This window comes from Vanacampus margaritifer, chromosome 16 (genome assembly GCF_051991255.1).
Source record: "Vanacampus margaritifer isolate UIUO_Vmar chromosome 16, RoL_Vmar_1.0, whole genome shotgun sequence".
NCBI lineage: Eukaryota > Metazoa > Chordata > Actinopteri > Syngnathiformes > Syngnathidae > Vanacampus > Vanacampus margaritifer.
The window spans coordinates 7,749,602-7,772,758 of record NC_135447.1 but is presented as its reverse complement, the minus strand read 5'-3'; the positions used below and the strand labels follow the sequence as shown (position 1 = coordinate 7,772,758).

The window sequence follows — 23,157 nt, the reverse complement described above, 5'->3', positions numbered from 1 at the left end:
GTGGCTCGTTTCTGCCCAATAAAAGGAAACTACTCGCTCATTGGCTCAGAGTGGACGTTGTCTGCTTTTGACCAATCAAAACGGTTGTGAATATTACTGACGTAACACCAAAGATCTTCAAAGAAGAGATTCCCATTTTCCTGTGACTCACAGTTCACACAGCACTGAGCTGAAATTAAATTATCACGTATTGACTGTCTTCTGTAGTTTGAGTAATGAACAATAAATAGGTGGATAAATGACAGTGCTAAATTATTTCTGACTTTATGGGCATCTGCTTAACAGAGCAACGGCGCCATCTTTAATCATCAGCTTTCCTAGTAGTCACTCTTGAGCGTTTAAGGTCTTTACGATTACCCATGATTCCTCTGGAACGTATGACCTGTCTCTGGCCTTGTGCAGCGCGGCAGGTAGCAAGACTCTGTGCAGGCGGTGTTAGGATTAGATTAACGAAATAGCACTGGTGCACCTACCTGACAGGTCGGCAAGTGAAGTAAAAATTTATAAGAGCAGAGTCGCCACAATGCTCAAATGTAGAAACGTATGGAGAAAGCTTGCTCCTTTTGCCAGAGCCTCGTCAACACTGTGTCGACAAAATGTGAAGAGAACAGGTATGTAAAAACTTACAACAGCTTGCCTTATTCTTATTAGCTCGTCTAATCGTTTTCGGCGAGCAAATTAACGGTATGGTACTTGTTATTTCTCTGTGTCTTCTCGTTTTAATTTCCGGTCAACCAATTTGGCGACTTTTAGGTAGAAGCGTGACCTTCAATTCACCGTTAAAGCGCTAAAGTAGCCAACAAGCGAACGCTGATATTGCCTGAAGTTAATTCCAATGTAATAGTTTACAGCCCTGCATTACTGACTGAAAATGTCGCTGGGTTTGTTTTTGTCCTTAACGTGGAGTCAATTGTGACTTGAGACGTTACACTGTAACTTAACCAAATGTTTTTTTTATGCTTGTAGTTTGCAGTGGTAAGACAGCTGTTTCTAATATTGTTTTATTTCATATTTAATGTTATGTATTAGAGCCATGATCGTGTTTGTTTTTAAGGGCATAATTTAGATGCAGGTCCAAAGTGAAAGTATGCCAATGTTGTGGTCTGTGTGTGCAGGGTGTCTATAAAGTATAGATAAGATTTCACAAATTTAGTTCAAATGCATTTAACTTCTTACAAAATGAGTAGATACTATTATGAACTTTGTGTTGCCCTAATTTCTCCACCTCATTATGGGCACCATAAGAGCACACAGGCACACTTTACTAGGGGTGGGAATCTTTGAATGTCTCACGATTCGATTCTGATTTTTGGGTGTGCGATTCGATTCAGAACAGATTTTCGATTTAAGAACGCTTTTTGATTCAAAATAATTTGATTGACTGATTTTTGCTTCAATTTATAGATGTTCAAGGAATCGTAATGATCTACTCCAATCTGACTCGCTAATGCTAATTAGTGCTCTACTCGCGGCACTTTTATCACTCAAAAGAACGGCTCCACGCTGGAAAAAAAACAACCTTTTATTGGAATAACTTGATTCGTGACTTTTTCCTTCTACTCCTTAATGTGGCTACAACTTAACAGTGTTATCAGACTGTGGAACCACACTGCCCCTAAGTGGCCAAATCGGGTATAACATAAACAGCGCTCCCAATAAAGGCATACACAAACAAATGTAAGACAGTATAAAATAATTTAAATAAAATCGATTTTGGGGCATTTAAAATTGATTCTGAATCGTACTAAATGAGAATCGATTTTTTTTGGCACCACTCCTACACTTTACCCAAGCCACTGACTCCTGTCTTTACAAATTTCAGGTGCTTTATAGGACAATCATTTAGTTTTAATCGTAAATGTAAAGAAGGTATTAAGTAGTAGCCCAAATACTGTACACTAGTCTTTCACCATTCACCAACACCCCAAAATATTTATGGTTCAATCTTTAACCACTAGATAGCATTTGTGAAAATTGATCACTATTTCATTGCTATCTGCTTTCAGGTTTGCACAATGCCAGAGTACCTGGACATGTCCCTACGGCTCACATGGCAACCGGGCCTACAGGGAGTGGTGGGGAAAACCGGCTGTATGTCCTTGTGATCGGAGCAGTCGCCATTGGTGGAGGAATATACGTGAGTGAGCACATCTATATACTGAATATAAAAAAAACGCTACACACTTGTTTATATGCCATTTTTTTTGTGTATAGAAAATGAGACCAAGGTCATTTGAAACATTTTCCCCAAAAGGTTCTAATCCTGCTTTTTTGCACACTTTGGCAGTCCGTACAGGTGATTATGGTGTCCGTTTTACGATGTAGCGCAAAGAATAAACAACTTGTATTGTTTTCCCAGGCATACAGAACTATCCAAGAAGGCAAACAAAGATATGAGGAACGAATTGCAACAAATACATCTTTGCATCATCAAAGCGCCAAACAAACAACTACTAGCGTCCAGATAGAAACTCCTGGTTAGAACATTTGATTTTTACTTGCTATTGTTTGTTGTTGCCACCCACTTTCATTTATGACCAATGATTTATACTGTCTCATTTTCATAGCCACCGAGGCCATTGAAACAGAAGGTGAGTGATTTAAGTCTAATAAAAATAAAATAAAAAAAAGTGTTTCATTTTTACCATTGTGCAACTTGTGTATTATTGTAGTTAGAATTGTAATGCATCATGATAGCTGTGTGAATATTTTTGGTTAGATCAGTTATACACAAGGTAGCCAAATGATCAGTTCTCATTTTTGTTAAATGTGTACCTATGTAACAGTGAACATTATCTTTGTAAACAGACCGCAAAGTTAGTCGTATTGAGGCGTGAAGTCGATTGTATTTGTGTGTCACGCAGTTGTTCCTGAGTCAGAACCTCAAGCCGCACCTTCGACAGAAGAGCCGAGCCCTCCCGTGCCTGATGCCGAGACAGCAGCCCCCAGTGAGACGACTGAACCTCTACAAGGTTATTTGCTGATTTTTCTTCTTAATGTAGGAAATGCGGCCTCATGTCTAAAAGTTTTGATTCATTTAGTATTTACGGTATATTGGGAAGCGTTTTGAGTCAAATTATCCATTACACCAGAAACTCATATTGTGTTAAGAAATATATTGCCACACCTCCTGGCTAATTTAATGGGCATGCCTTAAATTTGGAATTCAACCAAAATTATATGAATATCAATTTGATGATCATGAAAATGTAAATGTCCCAGGATGGTGACAATTTGACTTGTAGATTGTTATTGGCATTGGGAATTATTTTTTTTGAAATGTGAACAATTTGCAATGAGGCCAGCAAGCATTCGACCATAAAATGAAATACATGAAAAGTAATTGTTGGCCAGCATTCCAAAATGAATTGTGTTTGAAATTCTAGTGGCTCCACTGCATCTTCCAACACTTTGGATTTGATACCAACACTTTTATACATGAGCTCCCAGAATGCTTTGTGCAGTCACTCCTAGCGCATTGCATGGTTCTAATCCTTATGCATGATTATTTAATTATATTCTTATTATGTTTTGTGATATCTGTATTTTCCTCCTTGACACTGACCTTTTTGGTTGTTTATTGACCTTTTAAGTGTTTTTCAGTGTTCTGTCCAATTAACCTAGCGTTTTAACCTTTCCCAGTTGGAATCTCTGTCTTTGCACGTTCACACGCACAAACTATGTTGATGACTGGATCCACGAGGTTTTGTTTTTGTCCGCGTGTGATACTTTTACACTTTTTTTTTTTATGTGGTTTTCAATGTAGAAAATGTTTTCTTTGGGCATAGCTGGAAGCTGCACTTCCAAGTGGATTAATGCAGGAAGTGATTTTACTTGAACTGAGCAGCATCCAGCTATGATTGGACGATGCATGGTCTGTATTCATGTTAGCTCGGTGAGCAAACCGCATGAGTGTTGGTGGTCTTCCCTATTAGATCCTAGTCTTCTAACGTTCTAAGTCTGAACCCGTGCTATGGATCGCCCCAACAGCAGATGAACCCGTGTTAGAAGCGGCACCAGAAGAAACAGCAGAAGCGCCTGCTAAGCCGCTAGTTGAGGAGGGTAAGACATAAAAAGTCGTCTTTTATGCCGTATTTTGAGGGCACGCCAGTCATTTAGTAGTCTGTATCGACTGAGACGGCAAAATAGCTCCAAGCTCAGTTACAGGCTACTAACTAATATTTAAACTATACTACCAGAACCCTCATCCGAGCCAGGCCCAGCCGAACAAACCGAGCCGTCGCCGCCGCCTGTTGTGGAGAGCGGTAAGCGCCGGCAGGGTCCTGTGTACGGAACCTGTGACGTACACTTGCGGCATCTTTGACGCTTGATTTTTTTGTCTTAACTGCTTCTGCCGCTCCCGACACACTATCAGAACCTGCAGCATCTGAAAGCCCCGCAGCAAAGCTGTCTGAGCCACCAGCTGAAGTTGTGGCAGAGAGTGGTAAGACAGAAAAGGGGGCAGGCAGCCAGATTTATGACCATGTTCATTTTCTCTTTTTTTTGTTGTTGTTTTTAACGTTTCTTTTCTCACAGTTTGATTCTCGCTAACTTTTTTTTCCTAACTTCCCCAGGTTGGTTTGTCTTCGCTCCTAACAGGTTTATAGGCACAGGTCATCCTACCATTCTCTGACTCTCTTTTTGTCATTCCAGCTGCAGGACTCGACACGGCGCCGCCCTCACTCGCGCTCCCGCCGCACGCCCCCTACCTCCTCATTGGCGGAGGGACCGCCTCCTTCGCCGCTGCCCGCTCCATTCGCGCCAGAGACCCCGGCGCCCGCGTGAGTTTGCGTTCTGCTCCAAAGTAGCGTCATGCCCTTTGTCTGTCAGCTTCACCGTGACCTCTACAAACAGGTTTTGATCGTGACGGACGAGCCGGACCTCCCGTACATGAGACCGCCTCTGTCCAAAGAGCTTTGGTTCTCCGATGACCCCGCTGTGACAGACAGTCTACGTTTCAAGCAGTGGAATGGGAAAGAACGAAGGCATGTTTTGTGCACTTAATGCAGTTTCCCAGACAACGCAATTGTAACCTCTAACCAGGAAAAGTGAACTGCACTAGACTATATTTCTTAAACTAATCAGCTGACATTGACTGTGCTATTATTTTTATTTTGCAGTATTTACTTCCAACCACCATCGTTCTACATTACTGCGGAAGAACTGAGTAATGCAGAAAATGGCGGCGTGGCTGTTCTCACAAGCAAAAAGGTTGGTTGGTGGTTGTTTCTGTTTTGCATGAAAGTCATTGAATTAAGGCATATAAAAACTAAAATCACAAACAACTTCTTTTTTTTCACTATACAAAATGTGTCATTGTATCAGACTTTGGTCAGTGTTTATATGAAGTAGCAAGTTGATTTAAAAACGAAAAAAATCTCTTGACAACCCAAAATTGTTTCGTTCAAGGTTGTTCACATGGATGTGCGAGGTAACAAAGTCAAACTAGACGACGACACTGAGATTTCGTACGACAAGTGCTTGATTGCCACAGGTATTGTCACATCAGCATACTTACAGTATGTCCACTGAGCAACCATTAAAAGCTAATTTCAAGTTGTCTAAGGTGGCGTTCCAAGAAATTTGCAAGTCATCGACAGAGCAGGAGAGGAGGTGCAGAAAAAGACAACTTTGTTCAGAAAGGTCAGTGTTTATTCACTAGAGGGCGCTACCAAAACGTAGGCCAGCGTGTATTTTATAATGCAATTCAAATTACAGGGATGTGATTTTTCCGCTAATTCGCGGAATTCCGCTTTTTTTTTTATCTCCCCCCCAAAAAAAAATCCGATTTTTTTTTTCTTCTTTTTTTTTAGTAGTTCATTGTGTATGCACATGACTCCAACAGATAACATCTTCTGCTATAACAAAGACATTTGTGGTATGCTCTAATATGAGTTGAAATGATCATGAAATTTGAACTCTTCAACATTATTTATGTGTTAACTTAGTAATCACATTAGTTAGATATGATGCTATTCTCAGTGGTAGTTTTTAAAAGCAAAGGCAGTCCAATGTTTTTGAATGTGACTGATTTTGAGTTGACTAAAACTGCCATTTTATATGGGATAGTTCAATATACATTGAAAATTTATGCTGTTGTTTTGGACCCTGGACCTAGCTGGGTGCCAGCGGCCCCCAGACCCCCGGCTAAATTTTCAGATAATTTCACTTTGGTCAAATCACATCCCTGAAATTACAATAACGTGGCGACAACAAAAGCGTTCTGCTTTTTCACCACTCCAGATTGATGACTTCAGATCTTTAGATAAAGTCTCCAGAAACATCAAGTCCATCACAGTCATCGGAGGCGGCTTTTTGGGCAGCGAGCTGGCCTGTGCCCTCGGCAGGAGATGTAAGACAAACGATCACGACGGGGAGAAAACATTTGATGCAACAAGTCACTCACGCATTCCTCACATTTCAGCTCACCATTCCGGTCTGGAGGTGATACAGATGTTCCCCGAGAAGGGTAACATGGGCAAAGTTCTGCCCGAGTATCTCAGCAACTGGACGACAGACAAAGTCAAAACAGGTTTGGCTCTCTTTTGCCGTGTCGTCCCTTTTCTTTCCCATCACAGTAACATTCTCAATTTGATCTCGCAGAGGGTGTAAAAGTCATCTCAGAAGCGCTAGTCAAGTCTGTGACATGCAAAGATGATCAGTTGGAAATAAAACTGAAGGATGGCCGATTGGTAAGTTCAGTGTAATATAAGGATAAGAGACTAATTATAAAAAAAAAAGAGTTACTCAACCTATGCTCTACATCATAGGTGAAAACTGATCACATCGTTGCAGCTGTTGGCCTGGAGCCCAACGTCGACCTTGCCAAGTCGGCCGGTCTGGAGGTGGACTCGGACTTTGGTGGCTATCGCGTCAATGCAGAGCTGCAAGCTCGATCCAACATTTGGGTGGTAGGTTAATATTTGAAAACTACTGCGTCAATAAACGACTTGTTAATTATTTACAAAATGGCAAATGGCCTTTTTTTTTTCTCAAGAAAACTTATTTTTTTTATGAGTAAACAAAAAAAAAAGACTAATGATTACACTGAAGAATTGGCCAAAAGTGTAAAAAATTTGTCTAGGTCTTTTTGGGTTTGACTGCAGCGCCCTCTTGGGGTGATCTCAAGTCATGGCACCAAATATATATATTTTTCCCATTAGTGTCTTTTTAAAGCAAAACCACTGTGCGCTGTATTAAAAATTTTTTTTTATCCATGCTGGCCATGCTGTATTGTGTCTATTCTTCATTCAGGCAGGAGATGCCGCATGCTTCTATGACATAAGGCTCGGCCGCAGACGGGTGGAGCACCACGACCACGCTGTTGTCAGTGGCCGATTGGCGGGGGAGAACATGACGGGCGCCAACAAGCCTTACTGGCATCAGTCTATGTTTTGGTACGTATTAATTAGCAAGTGAACTATTTAACAGTATTTCCTGCTTCTGATACCAGCTGATTGCAGCATATCTTATGTTGTTCCAGAAGATTTGAACATGCACGCACGAGAGTAGCATTTAGCTTGTGTAAATGACTCCCAAGTTTTAATGGATTTCCTATTCTTTGAATAGCTGAAAATGCTGTTTCAGGGCCGACAAGCATCAGGAGTCAGGATTGCATAGAAAACGGGTTTCAAAAATCCAAGCATTGTGTGGAATGTGGCCATCACTTCACAGATGACGGATGTGACTGCATGGTTTTAACAGGTGCTGATATATGAAACCATGCTCATGTCATTGGAAAATAAACAACCTTATCAGAATTAGCAAAATGTCAAACACATTATTGGTCGGATTTGGAAACGATTTTAAATATGGGATGTATGTGAAGTCAAAGTGCCTGAGTCATCAAATCTTTATGTTAAGGAATTGTAACATTCCTAAATGTCATACAAGTGTAAAATTAAGTTACCCTTCTTTGGATGTTCAATCAAAACTTGCTCATTGTGACTCTGCGTTCCTTACCGAACGTCCGGCGTTGGTTTCGTTGTGTCCCGACTAGTAGCGACTCAAGATGTGAAACTTTTGTGCAACTGTAGATTCATATTAGTCCGCCCAAAATTGGTCAAATTCCATAAGGTAATTCGATCTTAGAAGGTTCTCAACGGTCCCACGCCATTTGCATCAATTGTTTCACGTTTACTCTTGATTAGTATGACAGATGTTTTCGGCAACAAACATGGTAGGACTTAAATTAAATGAATATGTGCAACATAGCCTCGTCAAAATTAACATTGGATACTTATATGCCTCTTAGGTATGTTAGTATTAACAGGAGCATCTTTCTTAATAAATCAGAATAATTTTGTTTATATATAAACTTGAAATAGATTCACTACACACAGAAATTACAATTATATATTTTATGATTTTTTATTTTTTTTATATATATATTTTTTTTATGAATTGAACTATTCAATGATGTCCTTGTGTCTCCAATATTGTGCAACAGGAGTGACCTGGGTCCTGACGTAGGATACGAGGCCATCGGGATTGTGGACAGCAGTTTGCCTACTGTGGGGGTCTTTGCCAAAGCCACAGCCAAGGACACACCGAAAGCTGCCACAGAGATGTCTGGTAGGATCCATAATAAAAATATCAAAATTTCCTCATTCACACCCCTAACGAGGGTTGAGTATGGAAAGTCTACTAGTACGGCATCGGATCTGACTTAAGCGGTAGGAACGAGACCGAATGAAAACGGTGCCTCATTTCGGTGCCCGACTTTTATTGTTGTAACGCCCTCTCGCTCTTCCTGCGTCAACTTGCGTGAGCCGCGTTACGTAGCACATTGAAATTATGAGCGCGACGACGAAGCAAAACGGTCGAAAGTTTGGCTTAATTTTTCACCGATTTAAAGGATGACTTATGGAGCGCAACAGGTGTAGTAAAACATTTGCATGCAAGTGAGGTAACACCTCAAATTGAATGAGTTACCTGGCGACTCATTGAGTCCGTATAAGAGCTGAGCAGTGCACGGTGTTTGACAAATTCCGTGCCGAAAATCCAACCAGTCGGACTCGGAAACAAAGCCCCCACTCGCAGCCCTGCCACTGCCAGTATGTTTGAAATGGCAGATGAAACCGACGGCAGCCTTTCCTCTTCTTCAGGTAAGCCTCATTTAATGTCAACCGCAAATCTTGCATATTAGTTAACTTTGGTGAGCAAACACCGTTGCCATTCAGCAGCATGTGTGTGACAAACGTGCACGCGACGCTGTATACTTCCACTTGCTGCTCACTTTGGGCTTTATGTGAAATGTTGTTTATTTTGTATGTAACACTTTTCACAGGGACACAACAGAAAGGTTAGCGGTTAGCTAAAGGTTGGCTAGGTGACCTCCTGCCTCAGGCTGTGTTTTTGTTAAATGTTGTCGTTTATCAGAATGGGCTACTACTAGTAACCTGAAGAGTTAGTAGGTGTATCTTCTAAACTATTGACTCCTTTCACTTTTATTTATAATATTATATTAAATTTTACGTTGCAAATGCAAATAAAAGGGTATGTTTTTTGACCAAAAATGTGTGAACCGTTTAAGCACCATTTGAAAAGTACAGAGAAGGCACCGGTATCGGATAAAACCAAACAATACCCAACCCCTACTATATTGGAAGTATTTTATTTTTTTTAATGTTTGTTTTTAAGTATGCATACTGGAATCTAATGATATTTTTGGGACCAAGTGAACATGAACAGCTTTGGCATGTCCTGTGAAATCGTGCTGCAGGAACTGGTATCCGCTCCGAGAGTGAAACGGAAGATGTGGCCTCAAGTGCCGTGGCGGCGTCAACACCTGCTCCCGCTGTGACGCACAAAGACGACTACGGCAAAGGAGTCATCTTCTACCTGCGAGACAAAGTGGTGGTGGGCATTATCCTGTGGAACGTTTTCAACCAAATGCCCATCGCAAGAAAGGTTAGCCGTATTATTTAGTGCAAAAAAAAAAGGTCATGTCATGATCGTGATTTATTTATTTTTTTTTACATTTAAAAAAAATATATATATATATATATTTTTAAATCCTATGTAGATTATCAAGGATGGAGAGGAACATGCAGACCTGAATGAAGTCGCCAAGCTGTTTAACATCCATGAGGATTAGGACTTTGAAAACCCTCAACAATGGAGCGACATTTTGTGAACTTTGTCCTTTACAATGTCTGATCAAGGTTTATGTAAATTATGATTTCACTGAATTATTTTCATACAACAGTTGAAATTTAAATTCATTGACCTGAATCCGTACTCCGAGCAATTTATTGTCTCGCCTTCGTCCAAACCAGTGGTTCTTAACCTTGTTGGAGGTGCTGAACCCCACCAGTTTTTTATGTGCATTCACTTCTTCTTTATTGAAAATTATATTTTTTTTTTTTTCAAATTTAATTAATACTTAATATTTTTACTGGTGAACAAAATGAACAGGGAGAGTAAAGTAGCCTATTTATAGAGCACTTTCAAACAACCACTGCTGTGACAAAGAAAACAGCGAGGGAGGCCCCATAATTGAACCCTGTGGAACGCCACATTTTAAGCTATACATGTGAAATCATATTGCACATATTTGTCTGACTACTTTCTTTTTTTGCTCAAGCACGAAGCGATTACACTTATAAAGAAATCGCACGGCATACCATCACAAGTCAGGCCCAGCAACGCAACGTGATCTCCTGCGGCCAATGATGGCCAAGCGGGGCGTATCATCACAAATCATTTCAGTCGGTTGTGTGTCGACCTGAGGGGTTCGACGGAACCCAGGTTAAGAACCACTGGTCCAAACGTTTCTCTTGGTCACCGAGTAATGGTCACAACTGTCGCCACAGCAGCTTGTTTGGGAGAAAGGCTGTAATAAAGTCTATTTTTAAATCAAAGTTATCCCCTTATTCTCGCATGGAACTAATGTGGGATGCATTGACCTCAAGGGAGTGTTGCACTCTGTGTGCTTAAATTCAAGATGGAGCAAACGAATGTAGACAGCCACCCTGGTCGCTTGTCGGTTCATAAACAATTAAATCAGCATGTTGTTTAAGTACGAATCAAATAAATCCACTGCAGCAGTAGACCAAAGCGTGGCCTACTTACAGTATGTTGTCTGGAGGTAAAAATGTTCAAGCATGCAGAAACAATTTTCCTTATTCTCCTTTGAGTTCCCCATTATCAGTAATACGTCCCTGTTTACTCATCACACACATTTCTTATTCTATTTGACACTGAAGGCTCCAGAGCCAAGTGAGGCAGACGTGCAGCAATAACGGGCCGTCTCCTCGTTTCTTATTAATTTTACATGATCAAGTGGATGGAGCGATGAGCATGAGCTTCCACATTTAGGCTATATTTACATTTTTTCCTCCCCGCTTATTTGAAGATGCACCCAGCAGGCTGGAAACATCGGACATCTCTGCTTGAGATGGGAACCACTGATATCCACTGTTACCAATAGAAGTGTGAGCTCTTAGAATTTTATTTTAGCGGCTTTAAAATTAATATTGGATGATGCAGAAAACACATTTATAAAACCTATAAAATAAAAGAGGTGGATAGTGCTCCAAATCTAATGCTATGATTTTTTTTTTTTTTTCAAAAATTTGCTAAATTTATTTCGTTTTGCTCAAAGAAAAATATTTGGGCTGTATCATGTACATAAACGTGATTAGAACCGTCAAATATTTCCGTTCCTCAATTGAAGTGGCTACTGTCTCTTTAAATATTCTTGCAGTCGTTTCTTGAACATGAGTATGGCCATAAAAAAAGAGAGCAAGCTTGTAGCCATTGCCACAAACACACAAGCAGTGGGGGGGGAAAAAGTTCTCCCAGGGATTCTGAATTATACAGCAGCAGCGTCCTGTAGTTTACACCTGCTGAGGGAGAGGGAAGGAGGAGCTGCTGACTTCAGACGACAGCAGTAGCTGGAGGAGCAACAACAAGTTTCCAGCATCTGCAATTTTCTCTTTTCAGTTATAGTTTCCCTCCAGAGCTGGACTGTTTTTGTTTCGAGGATGCAACTGCACATTTTGTGTTTGCTGTGGGCTCCGTATGTGTTTTTTCTGCAAGGCAGGTACTGTAAAATATTTCATTATATCACATTCCTGAATGTGCAAGTAAGCTTGTTGGTGGATTTTTATTTTTTATTTTTAATATATCTATTTCATCATGTGACTGGTTTAAAGGTATGTGAAAATTTCAAAGGTATAAAAGAAGCTCAAGGAGTATTTGGAACAAAAAAATAGGCTGCTTTTGCTGTATGGTAATTCACTGATAGATTAAAAAAAAAAAACATTTTAACACCAACAAGCAGGGGCGGTTTTAGGGTCAGAGGTTTAGGGGTGCTACGCTTACGGCCAGGCAATATCATTTTAGTCGTTTTAACTAGTCATTTTTTTTGATCAGATTAATCACATTTTAGAATTTTGATTAATCATGATTAAACACTATACTTTTTCTCAAAATGTTTTGCCTGGCAAATTTAAAGACCATCTGTTATGTGGTCATTCTTTCTACATTTCATTTAATGTTATGAGGATGTCTTCCACATTTTTTGATCCCATGCACTCTCTCATCCACCTCTTTTTCTAATCAGTTAAAAAAAAAAAAGGACGCCAATATTATGACTAGAACAAATATTCTGAATGTCATACACAAACATTTATTAAATACTTTAATACATGTAGTTAGTTACTGTATGTTTATTGCTCTAACGCAACCTTTGCTACCTTAAAATGTAACCATCCGCTGTCAAGCTAAAAGATCATCTTCAGTCAAATTTAATAGTGTGATTAATCTGCGTTAATACATGATTAATGCTATAATTTTTGCTTTAACTTTGACAGCACCAATTTTAACACAATTTCATTCCCAGATTTATTAAAGAGAAGCAACACTTTTTTGTCATGGCTAACAGTTAGCTTGTCAGTAGCACCTTAGCTTTAATATTAGCACATGCACTGGACATACAGCTAGCTTCTCCCATTCCAATTGATTCCGTATGAAATGTATCCTAGCAAGAAAAAAGTGTCAGCTGACCTAACAATATAATAACTGTAACTATGTTTAAAATATATATGTTTCAAGTAGTAGTAGTAGTACTACTGCACTTTTCGAGCACATACTGCACATTGGTTAGAAACACCCATGCTAACTAGTAGCCAGTGTCTTATTGAAATGTTATGTTTTTCTACACGTGAATGATACCACAATAGAGAATTCAGTTTCAATGTATTTAAATTAAAATAAATGAAAACAATTGAATGTTAACTTTAAAAATAATTATATATATATATATATATATATATTAGTGTAATTGAATCGCATAACATGATGAGTATGTCCCATATGAAAAAAAAAATCATTACAAACATTAAACCACCTTGAAAACATGATGCCAAATGTGTATATGTTAGAAAATAACTTGACGCTGAGTCGATGCTGCAGGTCAGTCCAGTGTAAGGACATGAAGTTACCCGGCGGTGCATCCAGACCGCCCTCGCCATCGGACTTTCTGGACAAGCTGATGGGTCGCACATCTGGCTACGACGCTCGCATCCGACCCAACTTCAAAGGTAACAGCCGATGCGCTGGGAGGAGCCTCCCTGTCGTGACAGGTGCGAGGACGCTTTGCCGCTCAATTTGTCCAACAATGTGGGCGTCGAGGTGGCACAAATCCCTGACAGATGGGTCAAGGGGGACCAGAGACGCTGCAGGCTGGGATGCTTCCCGCACAATCCTTATGTGTGTGTTTTTTTTCTCTCACTCTTTTACTGTTGACCCACAGCCTTGGGTTGTGATATTTTTACACTTCCTTCAGATCCTTTTAATTTGAAATGCGCAGCAGTGTCCGTGTTGTTACCCCACAGGCCCATTTAAGTCCAATCCTGATCTCTAGCTCTAAATGAAGCCAGAAGATTCTCTCTGACACACTTTACCCCGCACAAGTCTCCGGGGTTGAATCTCATATATTTTTCATATCAAATTTGATACCTCTCTCCACTCCGTCGACAGAACATGCTGAGAAAAATCCCAGCTGATTATCTATAAATACACTAATGTAACTGAAGTAAAATCAATAAATTATTGCCTCCAGGGAAATGAGGCGCTTAAATATTTCATGTTTGGTGGTCAGCAAATGGACTGCACTAATGGGAGTGTACCAAAATTCCTGGATGCATTTGTTCATCAAACGCAACAATTAAGACGACCATTGTGGCTATGTTGTGAAACAATGTGTCCCTTTTAGGACCTCCTGTCAACGTCACCTGTAACATCTTCATCAACAGCTTCGGCTCTATCACTGAAACCACCATGGTGAGTTTTCCTCAGTCATAATCCTCCCAAATATTATAAGAAATTTTTGACTTTTGTGAATTTGCCTATTCATCTATAACAGTATTTCTTTGGTTCCATGTGATGGTATCTTGGTGCCAAGGGATTCTGTTGAAGTGAGTTGAGTAGTTTCTGTTAGGTAAATGGAGTTCTTTGCTGCCATCTTGTGGCACATGATCACAGTACAGTAGAACTACATACCGCTACATTAATTCATAAATATTCTTTCATTCTTTGACCGAAAACGGCATTAATAAAATGCAAAATTTCAAATGTGATTTCCTCATTAAAGGTTTAAAAGGACTCCAAAAAAGAACTCTCCCTTATTTATGAGGTCTGAACACTTTCCGAGGGTGTTTATTTATTCACATTTAGAGATAGTGAGACTCATGTATTTTCTAAAATACTTAAAAGGGGGCCTCATTAAATAATAATTTTCATAATTGAAAGTGGAGTTTGCTGTCGTTTTAGATGATGAGCACACAAGCCTTTTTTTTTGCAGCCGTTTCATTTTGTTCTTACGTGTTTAGAGACGTGACGTCAGATTGGATTTTTAATACAGTACATATACTGTTAACGCATGAAAGATCTAAACGTTGGTCATTTAGGCCTTCTCCAGACTTCATTAAAAAACATATATTCACTTTCAGTGCTAAACCTGTTTAAAGTCTATTCTGTGTATTTAAATGATTGCAGGACTACCGGCTAAATGTATTTCTGCGCCAGCAGTGGAACGACCCTCGACTGGCGTACAAAGAGTACCCGGACGACTCGTTGGACCTGGACCCGTCCATGTTGGACTCCATTTGGAAGCCTGACTTATTCTTTGCCAATGAAAAGGGAGCCAACTTCCATGATGTCACCACTGACAACACACTGCTCAGAATATTCCAGAATGGAAATGTCCTCTACAGCATCAGGTCATGCACATTACACTCTGCTTCTGGCTAGATAGAGAAATTACGTTTGTTATTTGAGCATATTTATTTTTGAAAGTCAACTTTTTAATTCCTTTTCAGACTATAGGAATATGTAAATGAGTTTTGGACTGGAATAAGCGATATAGAAGATGGATGGAAAATGCCTCTTTGACAGTATCAATCCAAATCAAAACATTAATATCCTTGTAAATGTTTTTTTTTATTATTCCGCTCTTAAATTAGAGTTTATTAGGTCAGATTTCTCAAGTATGAGAAAATACATAAATCCATATCCGTGAATATATGCACTTCTACAACAGCTGGTTATAGTATCTGGCTGCATATTTCTTTCCACTCCAGTTCAGCTGAGTTGTAATTGGTGTCCAGCTTATACTGTGAACATGTTCATGGTAAACAATAACTGCAGGCCAAATAAATTCAAGTCGCCTAAGTGACACCAAAGCAGTGTGGCGTAATAATCAGCAAATACAGTATAAGTAGATGGTAAGAAATATGAATCCTTGATTAGATTTGTATACACATTTATGATATGCCAAATGTATTGCAAAAATTTAGTGGCATTTCTATATGAAAAATAAATAATGGTTCTATGTCCAAATGACTGCAGTGCATACTACATAAGACTTGTTTTACTTGTTTGTACCCGAGTATATATTAATAAGGTTATTACTCCTTCCTTATGGTTTCTTTTTTTCCCATCTAAGAAACTCAGGGCGCTAATTAGCGAACCGCCAAGCTTCCCAGCGTGAAAACAAATTCCTGGTGTGTTTTTTACATACTTAGCCAATAAATCTGATTCTGATTAATGCTTTATTAAACACTCTAAAGAAAACTGGGTCAAAAATAACCCAATTATAGATAAAAAATGGACCGAACCACTTTATGGTTCAATTTCACCCAACTTTCTGGGTTGTTTTATACAAAATGACCTCTTTTTTTTTTTTTACCCAAAGTTGGGTCAAAATGACCCAAGTAGATGGTCTAACCCAACTTTAGGGGTTGTTTTGTTAAAATTACCCATTTTTGTCCAAAACAATCCAGAAAGTTGAGTCATATTGACCCAAGTAGAGGATCTAACCCAATTTTCTGGGTTGTTTTATACAAAATGACCCAATGTTTGACTTAAAGTTGGGTCAAATTCATCCAAGTAGAAGATCTGACCCAACTTTGTTGGTCATAATATAAAAAATTCAGCATACTCTTTTTTTTCTCCTTTTTTTTTTTTTAACCCAAAGTTAGGTCAAATTGATCCAAGTAGAATACCTGACCCAGCTTTCTAGGTTGTTCCATAAATTAAAAAAAAAGACCCAACTTTTGACCTATGGTTGGGTCAAATTGACCCAAGTAGAGGATCTAACCCAACTTTCTGTTTTTTGTGTGTTTTTTTTGTTGTTGAGTGGATCAAACTGATGCAAATAGACAATCTGACCTAACTTTCTGGGTTGTTTTATACAACTTTTTTTTTTTACCCAAAATCGGGGATCTGTCCATTTTTGACCCATAATTGGGTCATTTTTGACACAACTGTTTTTAGAGTGAACCAATTCTTAACTCCCCTCTTTATAAAACAATACCAATTGTACTTTTTTTTATATTGCAGCTTCTTTCAGCAGATTATCTTAAAAAATATATTTTTACCATTTACCTAAAATACCATTTACAAAACTAAAAGTTGTGACCATCTAGCAGCACTGACGCAGCAATGTGGTTCAACAGAATTGTTCCAATTATTTTTCTTAATCACATCACTCATTTACACAGTCCAGGTAGAATGCATAAGGCTTAATCATACCTAAACCCATAGGCCGAGGAAAAATTACTAAAGGCTACTGAACGCCCACTAGGCAATTTAAATTAAATTATGCCACATTAACTTTGCAATGGAATTACTCTTCTGTATCCAATATAAACTACCGAAAGACAGAAAATCACCATCATGGGCCCATAATGCTGAATTACCACCGATAAAGTCATTGCTCGGAGCTAAAAAAATGTATGATTCAAATGCAGTGCGCCATCTACTGTATGTCTTCCAGGCTGACATTAACCCTTTCGTGCCCTATGGATTTAAAGAACTTCCCCATGGACAGCCAGACGTGCATCATGCAGCTGGAGAGCTGTGAGTGACTCATTTTCAAGCCGGCTTTGTTTTGAGATCTCCAAACAAGCTTCTTTCTCCCCTCTAGTTGGCTACACCATGAATGACCTCATCTTCGAATGGCTGGACGTTGGCGCCGTGCAGGTGGCCGATGACCTGGTGCTCCCTCAGTTTGTGCTAAAAGAGGAGCAAGGCCTCGGCTATTGCACCAAGCATTACAACACAGGTAAACAACCTCTAGGCCGACCCTCGTCTAGCATCTTCGAAGACCTCTGTCACTCTACTGTACTTCTAATGAGCCTGTTAGTTTGTACCTGTATCTCCTCCTGTGGTTAGGTAAATTCACCTGCATTGAGGTCAAATTCTACCTGGAGCGCCAGATGGGCTACTACTTGATCCAGATGTACATACCCAGCCTGCTCACTGTCATCCTCTCCTGGGTGTCCTTCTGGATTAACATGGATGCGGCTCCGGCTCGGGTCGGCCTGGGCATCACCACCGTGCTCACCATGACCACGCAGAGCTCCGGCTCCAGGGCGTCCCTGCCCAAGGTTGGACTCCTTTCTTTGTTGTGACACGCTAGCGAGTTGAATAAATAGCAGATGCTACACGTCTCTGGTAAAGTACTGTAAACATCATCAGCTAATTGAATATAGCCTACCACCGCTAGCTAGAATGAACCGCAGTCCATATAATGAGCATATCGGGAGGACTGAAACAGCCACTGGTGCTCTTTCAATCACTTTAATAAACAAACGGTAACAAAATACAGTAATCAAAAGCATATTATTAGCACACCATTCGCTAGTCTCAATTGACCGCAGTGGCTAACACACTGATTGGTAACAACCAATCACAGCTCAGCGTCAGAAAATAGGTGAGCTGTGATTGGTTGTTGCCTGAGCCCTGAGCAACAGTGATGTCAACAGCAAGTGGCAAAATGGCCGCCCCTTAAAATGGATTTAAAAATAGCTGGATTTTGCTCCATAACTCATATTCCACAAATGTAATATTAAACGGAATGTCCTGTTTAGACTAGTGAGGTCACATATAACATATTATTATCAGTAAATGTTTAAGGCAACAAAATCCACCTGTTTTTATTCATCTCAGGGGGCGGCCATTTTGCTGTCGACTGAAAATGACATAACAGTTACTCAACCGGTCATGACCAATCACGGCTCGCCTGTTTTCTGAAGCTGACAAAAGACGAAGAACACGCTGGTTGAGAGAATTAGACATTTTTTGCAACATTTTTTCGTCCGGCTTGATTAAAATGGGAAATTGATGCTTTGAGGAAGGTCGTTCATGGCTTTTGAGATTTGCAGCTCGTGGTTGCATTTTGTGGAGGCTTCATGTTCAAGTAGAAATCAACATTGCGGCAGGAGAAAAGTCACTGCTTCTTCTCCACCCACTAGCCCAGTTTCATATGGACTCTTTGGATTAATGGGGTGTGTCACTATGTCACTATAAACATGCAATATATAGTAGTTTCCTTAGGCTAGATGATAGAACATGTGTATTTACTTAGGAAAGCTCTTGCCTGAGTGAAATGCCTGCGAGGTGCCAGTGGTAGCAGCCACGGTGCGAGCTGCTTGAATTCCTCTTAAGCTTGACGACACATGGGATCCTATCCCATAATTCCTTGCACCACTAATGTGGAGAGCAAAACACCCTTCATTTCAATTATGTAGTTCAAAATCAGGGTTAATGAAAGGGCAGTTCAAATTAAAAAAATAAATCTAATCCAGTCATATAGTGTAAAATGCTTACCAAGACAATTCATTAGAGTGTTTTATGTAAAATAACATGACGTAAAAAAAAAAAATAGGGATGTTCAATGCCATCATCATAAAATGTCTTCCCTGATTGGCTGGTATAAATCACATGGTTTTACTACCTTTTAGTCACGTTTTCACCTACTCAAGTTACAAAAGCTTGATTTTAAGTTTATTTAACTATTGATTAAACGAGTCCTTCTCATATGTCTGTACAAGCAGTATTAGCTCACGTATTTAGCGTACTAGCTAGCATGCTTCCAAAAAAATGACTCACACAAATATTTAAGCCTAACTTTTTAGATTTTATATCTGTTCTAAATGTACATTTGTTTCTAGGTTTTCATACTCAACAACAACAGAAAATTAACAAAAGTGGAAGAATTTTTTTTAAACTAATAGATATAGTTCTAATGAATTTTTGACATCTACAGTATAGCCGTCAATGGCAGTGAATGACTTAACATGCTTGAAAAGGAGTATGAAGAAGTAAATTGTTTATTTAATCTGACCTCTAACTGAAGTGTTATTGTTAACAACCTGGCCAACGAGTTTCGAGTGTGTTGAATGGATTTCTGTTGGCTGGAACTTCACTATATTTTAATCCTATATTAAAAAAAGTCTGTTTTTGCAGGTGTCTTACGTGAAAGCCATCGACATCTGGATGGCGGTGTGTCTCCTGTTTGTGTTTGCCGCACTCTTGGAGTACGCGGCGGTGAATTTTGTTTCCCGGCAGCACAAGGAGTTCTTCCGACTGAGGAAGAAACTCCGAGAGCAAGAGCGGCAACGGACTGTGAGTGTGAGCCACCCACTCAGGCTCTGCCCCCAGGGCAGCTGTCACCTGCAATTCCCTCCGCCCGGCTATGCACGTCTCAGCCGCATGTTGCGCCGCCGACAGCGTTGACCTGTAATTAATTTAAGCCGTCACCCCCTTTCCACTCTCGGCTGCACACTCTTAACGTCTTCCTAGCTCACCTTGACTCTCAAGAGGGGAAGAAAAAAAAAAAAGAGACAAAATGTGCTTTAGAATCTAAAACGTTCCTTGAAAGAAGCAGCATTGTGAGACCAAATGCAGAATTGATATCACAATCCTCAAAAACATTTACACGGAACATTTGTATTCATTTGTCAGGGTGACAACGCAACGCTTTGATGACTTTCTCTCCGCAATGTAATAGACAGACAACGACTCTGTTAATGAACACAAACACGCAGTTGGATGATTCCATGTACACTGTGCCGCTCTCTTTCTTCCATTAGCAGGGAAGTGGCGACAGTAAGACGAAAGGCAACATGTCAGGCAACGATGCGGCTCACGGGGGTGCCGGCCAGCAGTGCAGTGCCTGTGCTCGGGTACGAACCTGCCACCGCCTGCTTAAGCCGCAAAGAAAACACAACACGAGCCTCTAATTCAGTGGTTTCTCTTCCAGGAGGAGGAGCTGGCACGCCAGGGTTTACTCTTCCACGCTTTCGGCTTTGGACTCGGGAGCGCTCCGGAAATGGATGCAACTCCGGTGTTTGCCGACTTGCCTCCCGGCTTGGGCTACTATGACATAAGGCGACGCTTTGTGGACAGAGCCAAAAAGATTGACACCATCTCTCGCGCCGTGTTCCCCATGAGTTTCCTTATGTTTAATGTCCTCTACTGGCTCACCTACAAGGTGCTACGGCATGAAGACGTCCAATTTAAACTGTGAGCCGACGAGGAGGATCAGAGGGACAGTGTCACTCGAGCATGAACGGGCCTCAGCTGAGCCGTGCAACATGTGGAGTGACTGCATGTCAGCTGCTGTTAAGATGCTCCACTACTAAGTTATTATTTTTACGTATTAAGACTATTTATATTTTGAATACTGCACTTTTGATTTGCACTTGTGAGCCATATTGTATAGCACACGCCAGTTAGCATCTCGAGGATAATCATCAAGTAACATTTAAAAAAATGATACCTCTTTGAAACCGTGCATTATCTTTGTAAAGGCAGACGTTTTGATACCGCGTTCGTATTGGATCACATTAAATTGCGTACCTTATGTTGTGACTGGTGAACGTATCACAGCGAGCATTTCAACAAAGGATATTCTTTTTATTCATTTATTTTTAAATCACGTGGCTAGCGCATCTCACAATATTCGTCTTTGATTTATTTTGTCTTCCCTGCTGTGGGAGCTGATCATATTATGTAATGTTTTTTAAATGTATTTCAACGTCTTTCAGTAAAGGCAAAGGTGTATTTATGATTTGTCAGACTGTTTTTTCATCCCAATGCTGAAAGAAAATATATTAAAGATATATGAAAATTCACGGTAATTTAATTCGTACGTTTGTTTTATAAAATACTTTTTTCTTTTTTTAAATATAGAGTATTTTTGTTGTCTCATTGCCTCTATGGCCACAAGATGGCACTGTTGTTCCTTCTATTTATTGTGCGCGTTCAAAGAAGCCTCTCCTTCAGGTTAGAACTTAAGCAAACCAGTGACAATGTTTTGTTCTAGGTTGGGCTTTTTCAACACTATTGATATGACAAGAATTCAAAACGATACCAGCCAAGCTCGAATTGTGACCTCTTCATAAATAGAATTTATTTGCTTGTTGGTCTTAGTTTGTTGCATTTATTTGCCAAATGATTGTGATTATCCTTGAAAAGAAATGTCAATTGGATGCTACTATGTACACTTTACACATGGTTGAAAGCGATGATTAAAATGCAACTTTTTCCCCCTTTTTTTTTTACTGGACCAACAATTTCCCAAATACGTGTTTTTGCAAAAATATGTTGCCGTACTTGGATAGTTTTCCACACAAAGGAAGACAGGAGATTGATGTCACATGTAGGTCTACTAAACAGCCCCTACTTGCCAACAATTTCGGCAGCTCCCACAATGTTTCTATCCGTCTCTTGGCATCGTCCCTGACCTGTTTTCTTATTATGTGAAACATGGGAGAATTTTACATTTAAACTATAGATAGTTTCTACATCACCTGTGACCCAAGGAAGTCTTAGAGGTATAGAAAATGGATGGATGGACTATTAAAAGAACAGCTATGACATACACTGCCATTTATGTTGCCCTGAAAATGGCGCCATTTTAGGCTACAAGAACTTAATGTGAAACATCAAGAAGTTGCCTCGGTGTGCGTTTGGAATAAATCCTGCAGGTCAACTACTGCAATGCGCATTGCAGACCGTTCGACCCAATAAGACCTGTTGGAATTCTCTGTTCCACACTGTAGTGTAGTGGGTTGAGTGCTTGCAAAAGGAGCAGGGGAAAATGTATGCCCTGCATTGTAAATAAACAATTTGAATAATAAAAAATATATATATTAAAAAAAAAAAAAAACAGTTTATGAATAATAAAACTGATGTGGCTGAATCCACCTGTTGATGTTTCACATAATCAAATTATATATATTTGTATATTTTTTGGGGAGTACTTTTTCTTCGGATTATTCTTAAATTACAGTCTCTGGTTACTCTACGCACCACAGAAGCTTTGTTATTATTTTTGACAGGAGCATAGCAAGTTAATAAAAGTGGGGAACTATTATGTCTGTTTTTATAATGTGCCAAATATTACTGACAGAAACAAATATATCATTTTACAGTACTTTTATACGGAGTACTAATACATTTGCCTCTTTTTTTTTTTTAAACACAATTTTCTGTATTTGTATTAATTGAAGGCCAGAGTGTGAAGAATACGCTGTGGTGAAAAAGGGAGTCTGTCCCACTGTTCCGTCGTACCGGGACCCTCCACTGAACGTATTGGAGACGTGGCAGCGCCTCCGGTCTTATGATTTGAGTTCAAACGGCAACCCCACCCGACAGTTGTAAATAATATCACCGCTTCCTTGGATTAATTTTAAATACCCAACATGCCTTCAAACCTGTGATAATGTCTGCTGTATAACTTCGCATAAACACTCAACGTGGAATCTATTTAAAGGGCGACAAAACATTTTTAGACGTTTAACTGCTGACGTTTCCAGTCTCCAAATAGCTTCCGTTTCGCTCTGGCAGTGATTGGAC

General features: G+C 39.8%; 2 protein-coding genes across 7 annotated transcripts; both read left to right on the top strand.

Moving 5' to 3' along the window:
- Positions 1-207: 207 nt before the first annotated feature.
- aifm1 (apoptosis inducing factor mitochondrion associated 1) lies at positions 208-10,865 on the top strand. 4 transcript variants are annotated; one of them, XM_077546820.1, is made up of 21 exons: positions 213-611; positions 2,007-2,137; positions 2,360-2,477; positions 2,568-2,591; positions 2,865-2,972; positions 3,991-4,062; positions 4,200-4,265; positions 4,376-4,444; positions 4,654-4,781; positions 4,855-4,985; positions 5,121-5,211; positions 5,410-5,494; positions 5,567-5,643; positions 6,244-6,352; positions 6,425-6,532; positions 6,604-6,692; positions 6,771-6,911; positions 7,255-7,397; positions 8,450-8,574; positions 9,725-9,912; positions 10,028-10,865. In XM_077546820.1, exons 1-21 carry the CDS (start codon positions 524-526, stop codon positions 10,097-10,099), a joined length of 2,163 nt encoding a protein of 720 aa, XP_077402946.1. In that variant the 5' UTR covers positions 213-523; the 3' UTR covers positions 10,100-10,865. The 4 variants fall into 4 exon arrangements, with proteins under 4 accessions (XP_077402947.1, XP_077402946.1, XP_077402949.1 ...); XM_077546821.1 differs by lacking the exon at positions 2,568-2,591 and having other exon boundaries at positions 208-611; XM_077546822.1 differs by lacking the exons at positions 3,991-4,062; positions 4,200-4,265; positions 4,376-4,444 and having other exon boundaries at positions 345-611.
- A 914-nt stretch (positions 10,866-11,779) lies between these two features.
- glra4b (glycine receptor, alpha 4b) lies at positions 11,780-21,432 on the top strand. Of its 3 annotated transcripts, none has more exons than XM_077547428.1 (10): positions 11,780-12,049; positions 13,423-13,550; positions 14,225-14,292; positions 15,040-15,230; positions 17,288-17,370; positions 17,438-17,575; positions 17,686-17,900; positions 19,762-19,920; positions 20,388-20,480; positions 20,558-21,432. In XM_077547428.1, the coding sequence occupies exons 1-10, from the start codon at positions 11,991-11,993 to the stop codon at positions 20,822-20,824; spliced, it is 1,401 nt and encodes a 466-aa protein (XP_077403554.1). In that variant the 5' UTR covers positions 11,780-11,990; the 3' UTR covers positions 20,825-21,432. The 3 variants fall into 3 exon arrangements, with proteins under 3 accessions (XP_077403554.1, XP_077403553.1, XP_077403552.1); XM_077547427.1 differs by having other exon boundaries at positions 15,007-15,230; positions 20,391-20,480; XM_077547426.1 differs by having other exon boundaries at positions 15,007-15,230.
- Positions 21,433-23,157: the final 1,725 nt, after the last annotated feature.

Excerpts from the sequence above, each read along its gene's own strand:
- aifm1 (XM_077546820.1), top strand. The coding sequence starts at position 524 with ATGCTCAAATGTAGAAACGTATGGAGAAAGCTTGCTCCTTTTGCCAGA. Across the intron at positions 4,986-5,120 it reads TGGAATGGGAAAGAACGAAG|TATTTACTTCCAACCACCAT; the intron begins GCATGTTTTGTG and ends TTTATTTTGCAG. Across the intron at positions 8,575-9,724 it reads AGCTGCCACAGAGATGTCTG|GAACTGGTATCCGCTCCGAG; the intron begins GTAGGATCCATA and ends ATCGTGCTGCAG.
- glra4b (XM_077547426.1), top strand. The coding sequence starts at position 11,991 with ATGCAACTGCACATTTTGTGTTTGCTGTGGGCTCCGTATGTGTTTTTT. Across the intron at positions 15,231-17,287 it reads AATGTCCTCTACAGCATCAG|GCTGACATTAACCCTTTCGT; the intron begins GTCATGCACATT and ends TATGTCTTCCAG. Across the intron at positions 17,576-17,685 it reads CACCAAGCATTACAACACAG|GTAAATTCACCTGCATTGAG; the intron begins GTAAACAACCTC and ends TCCTGTGGTTAG.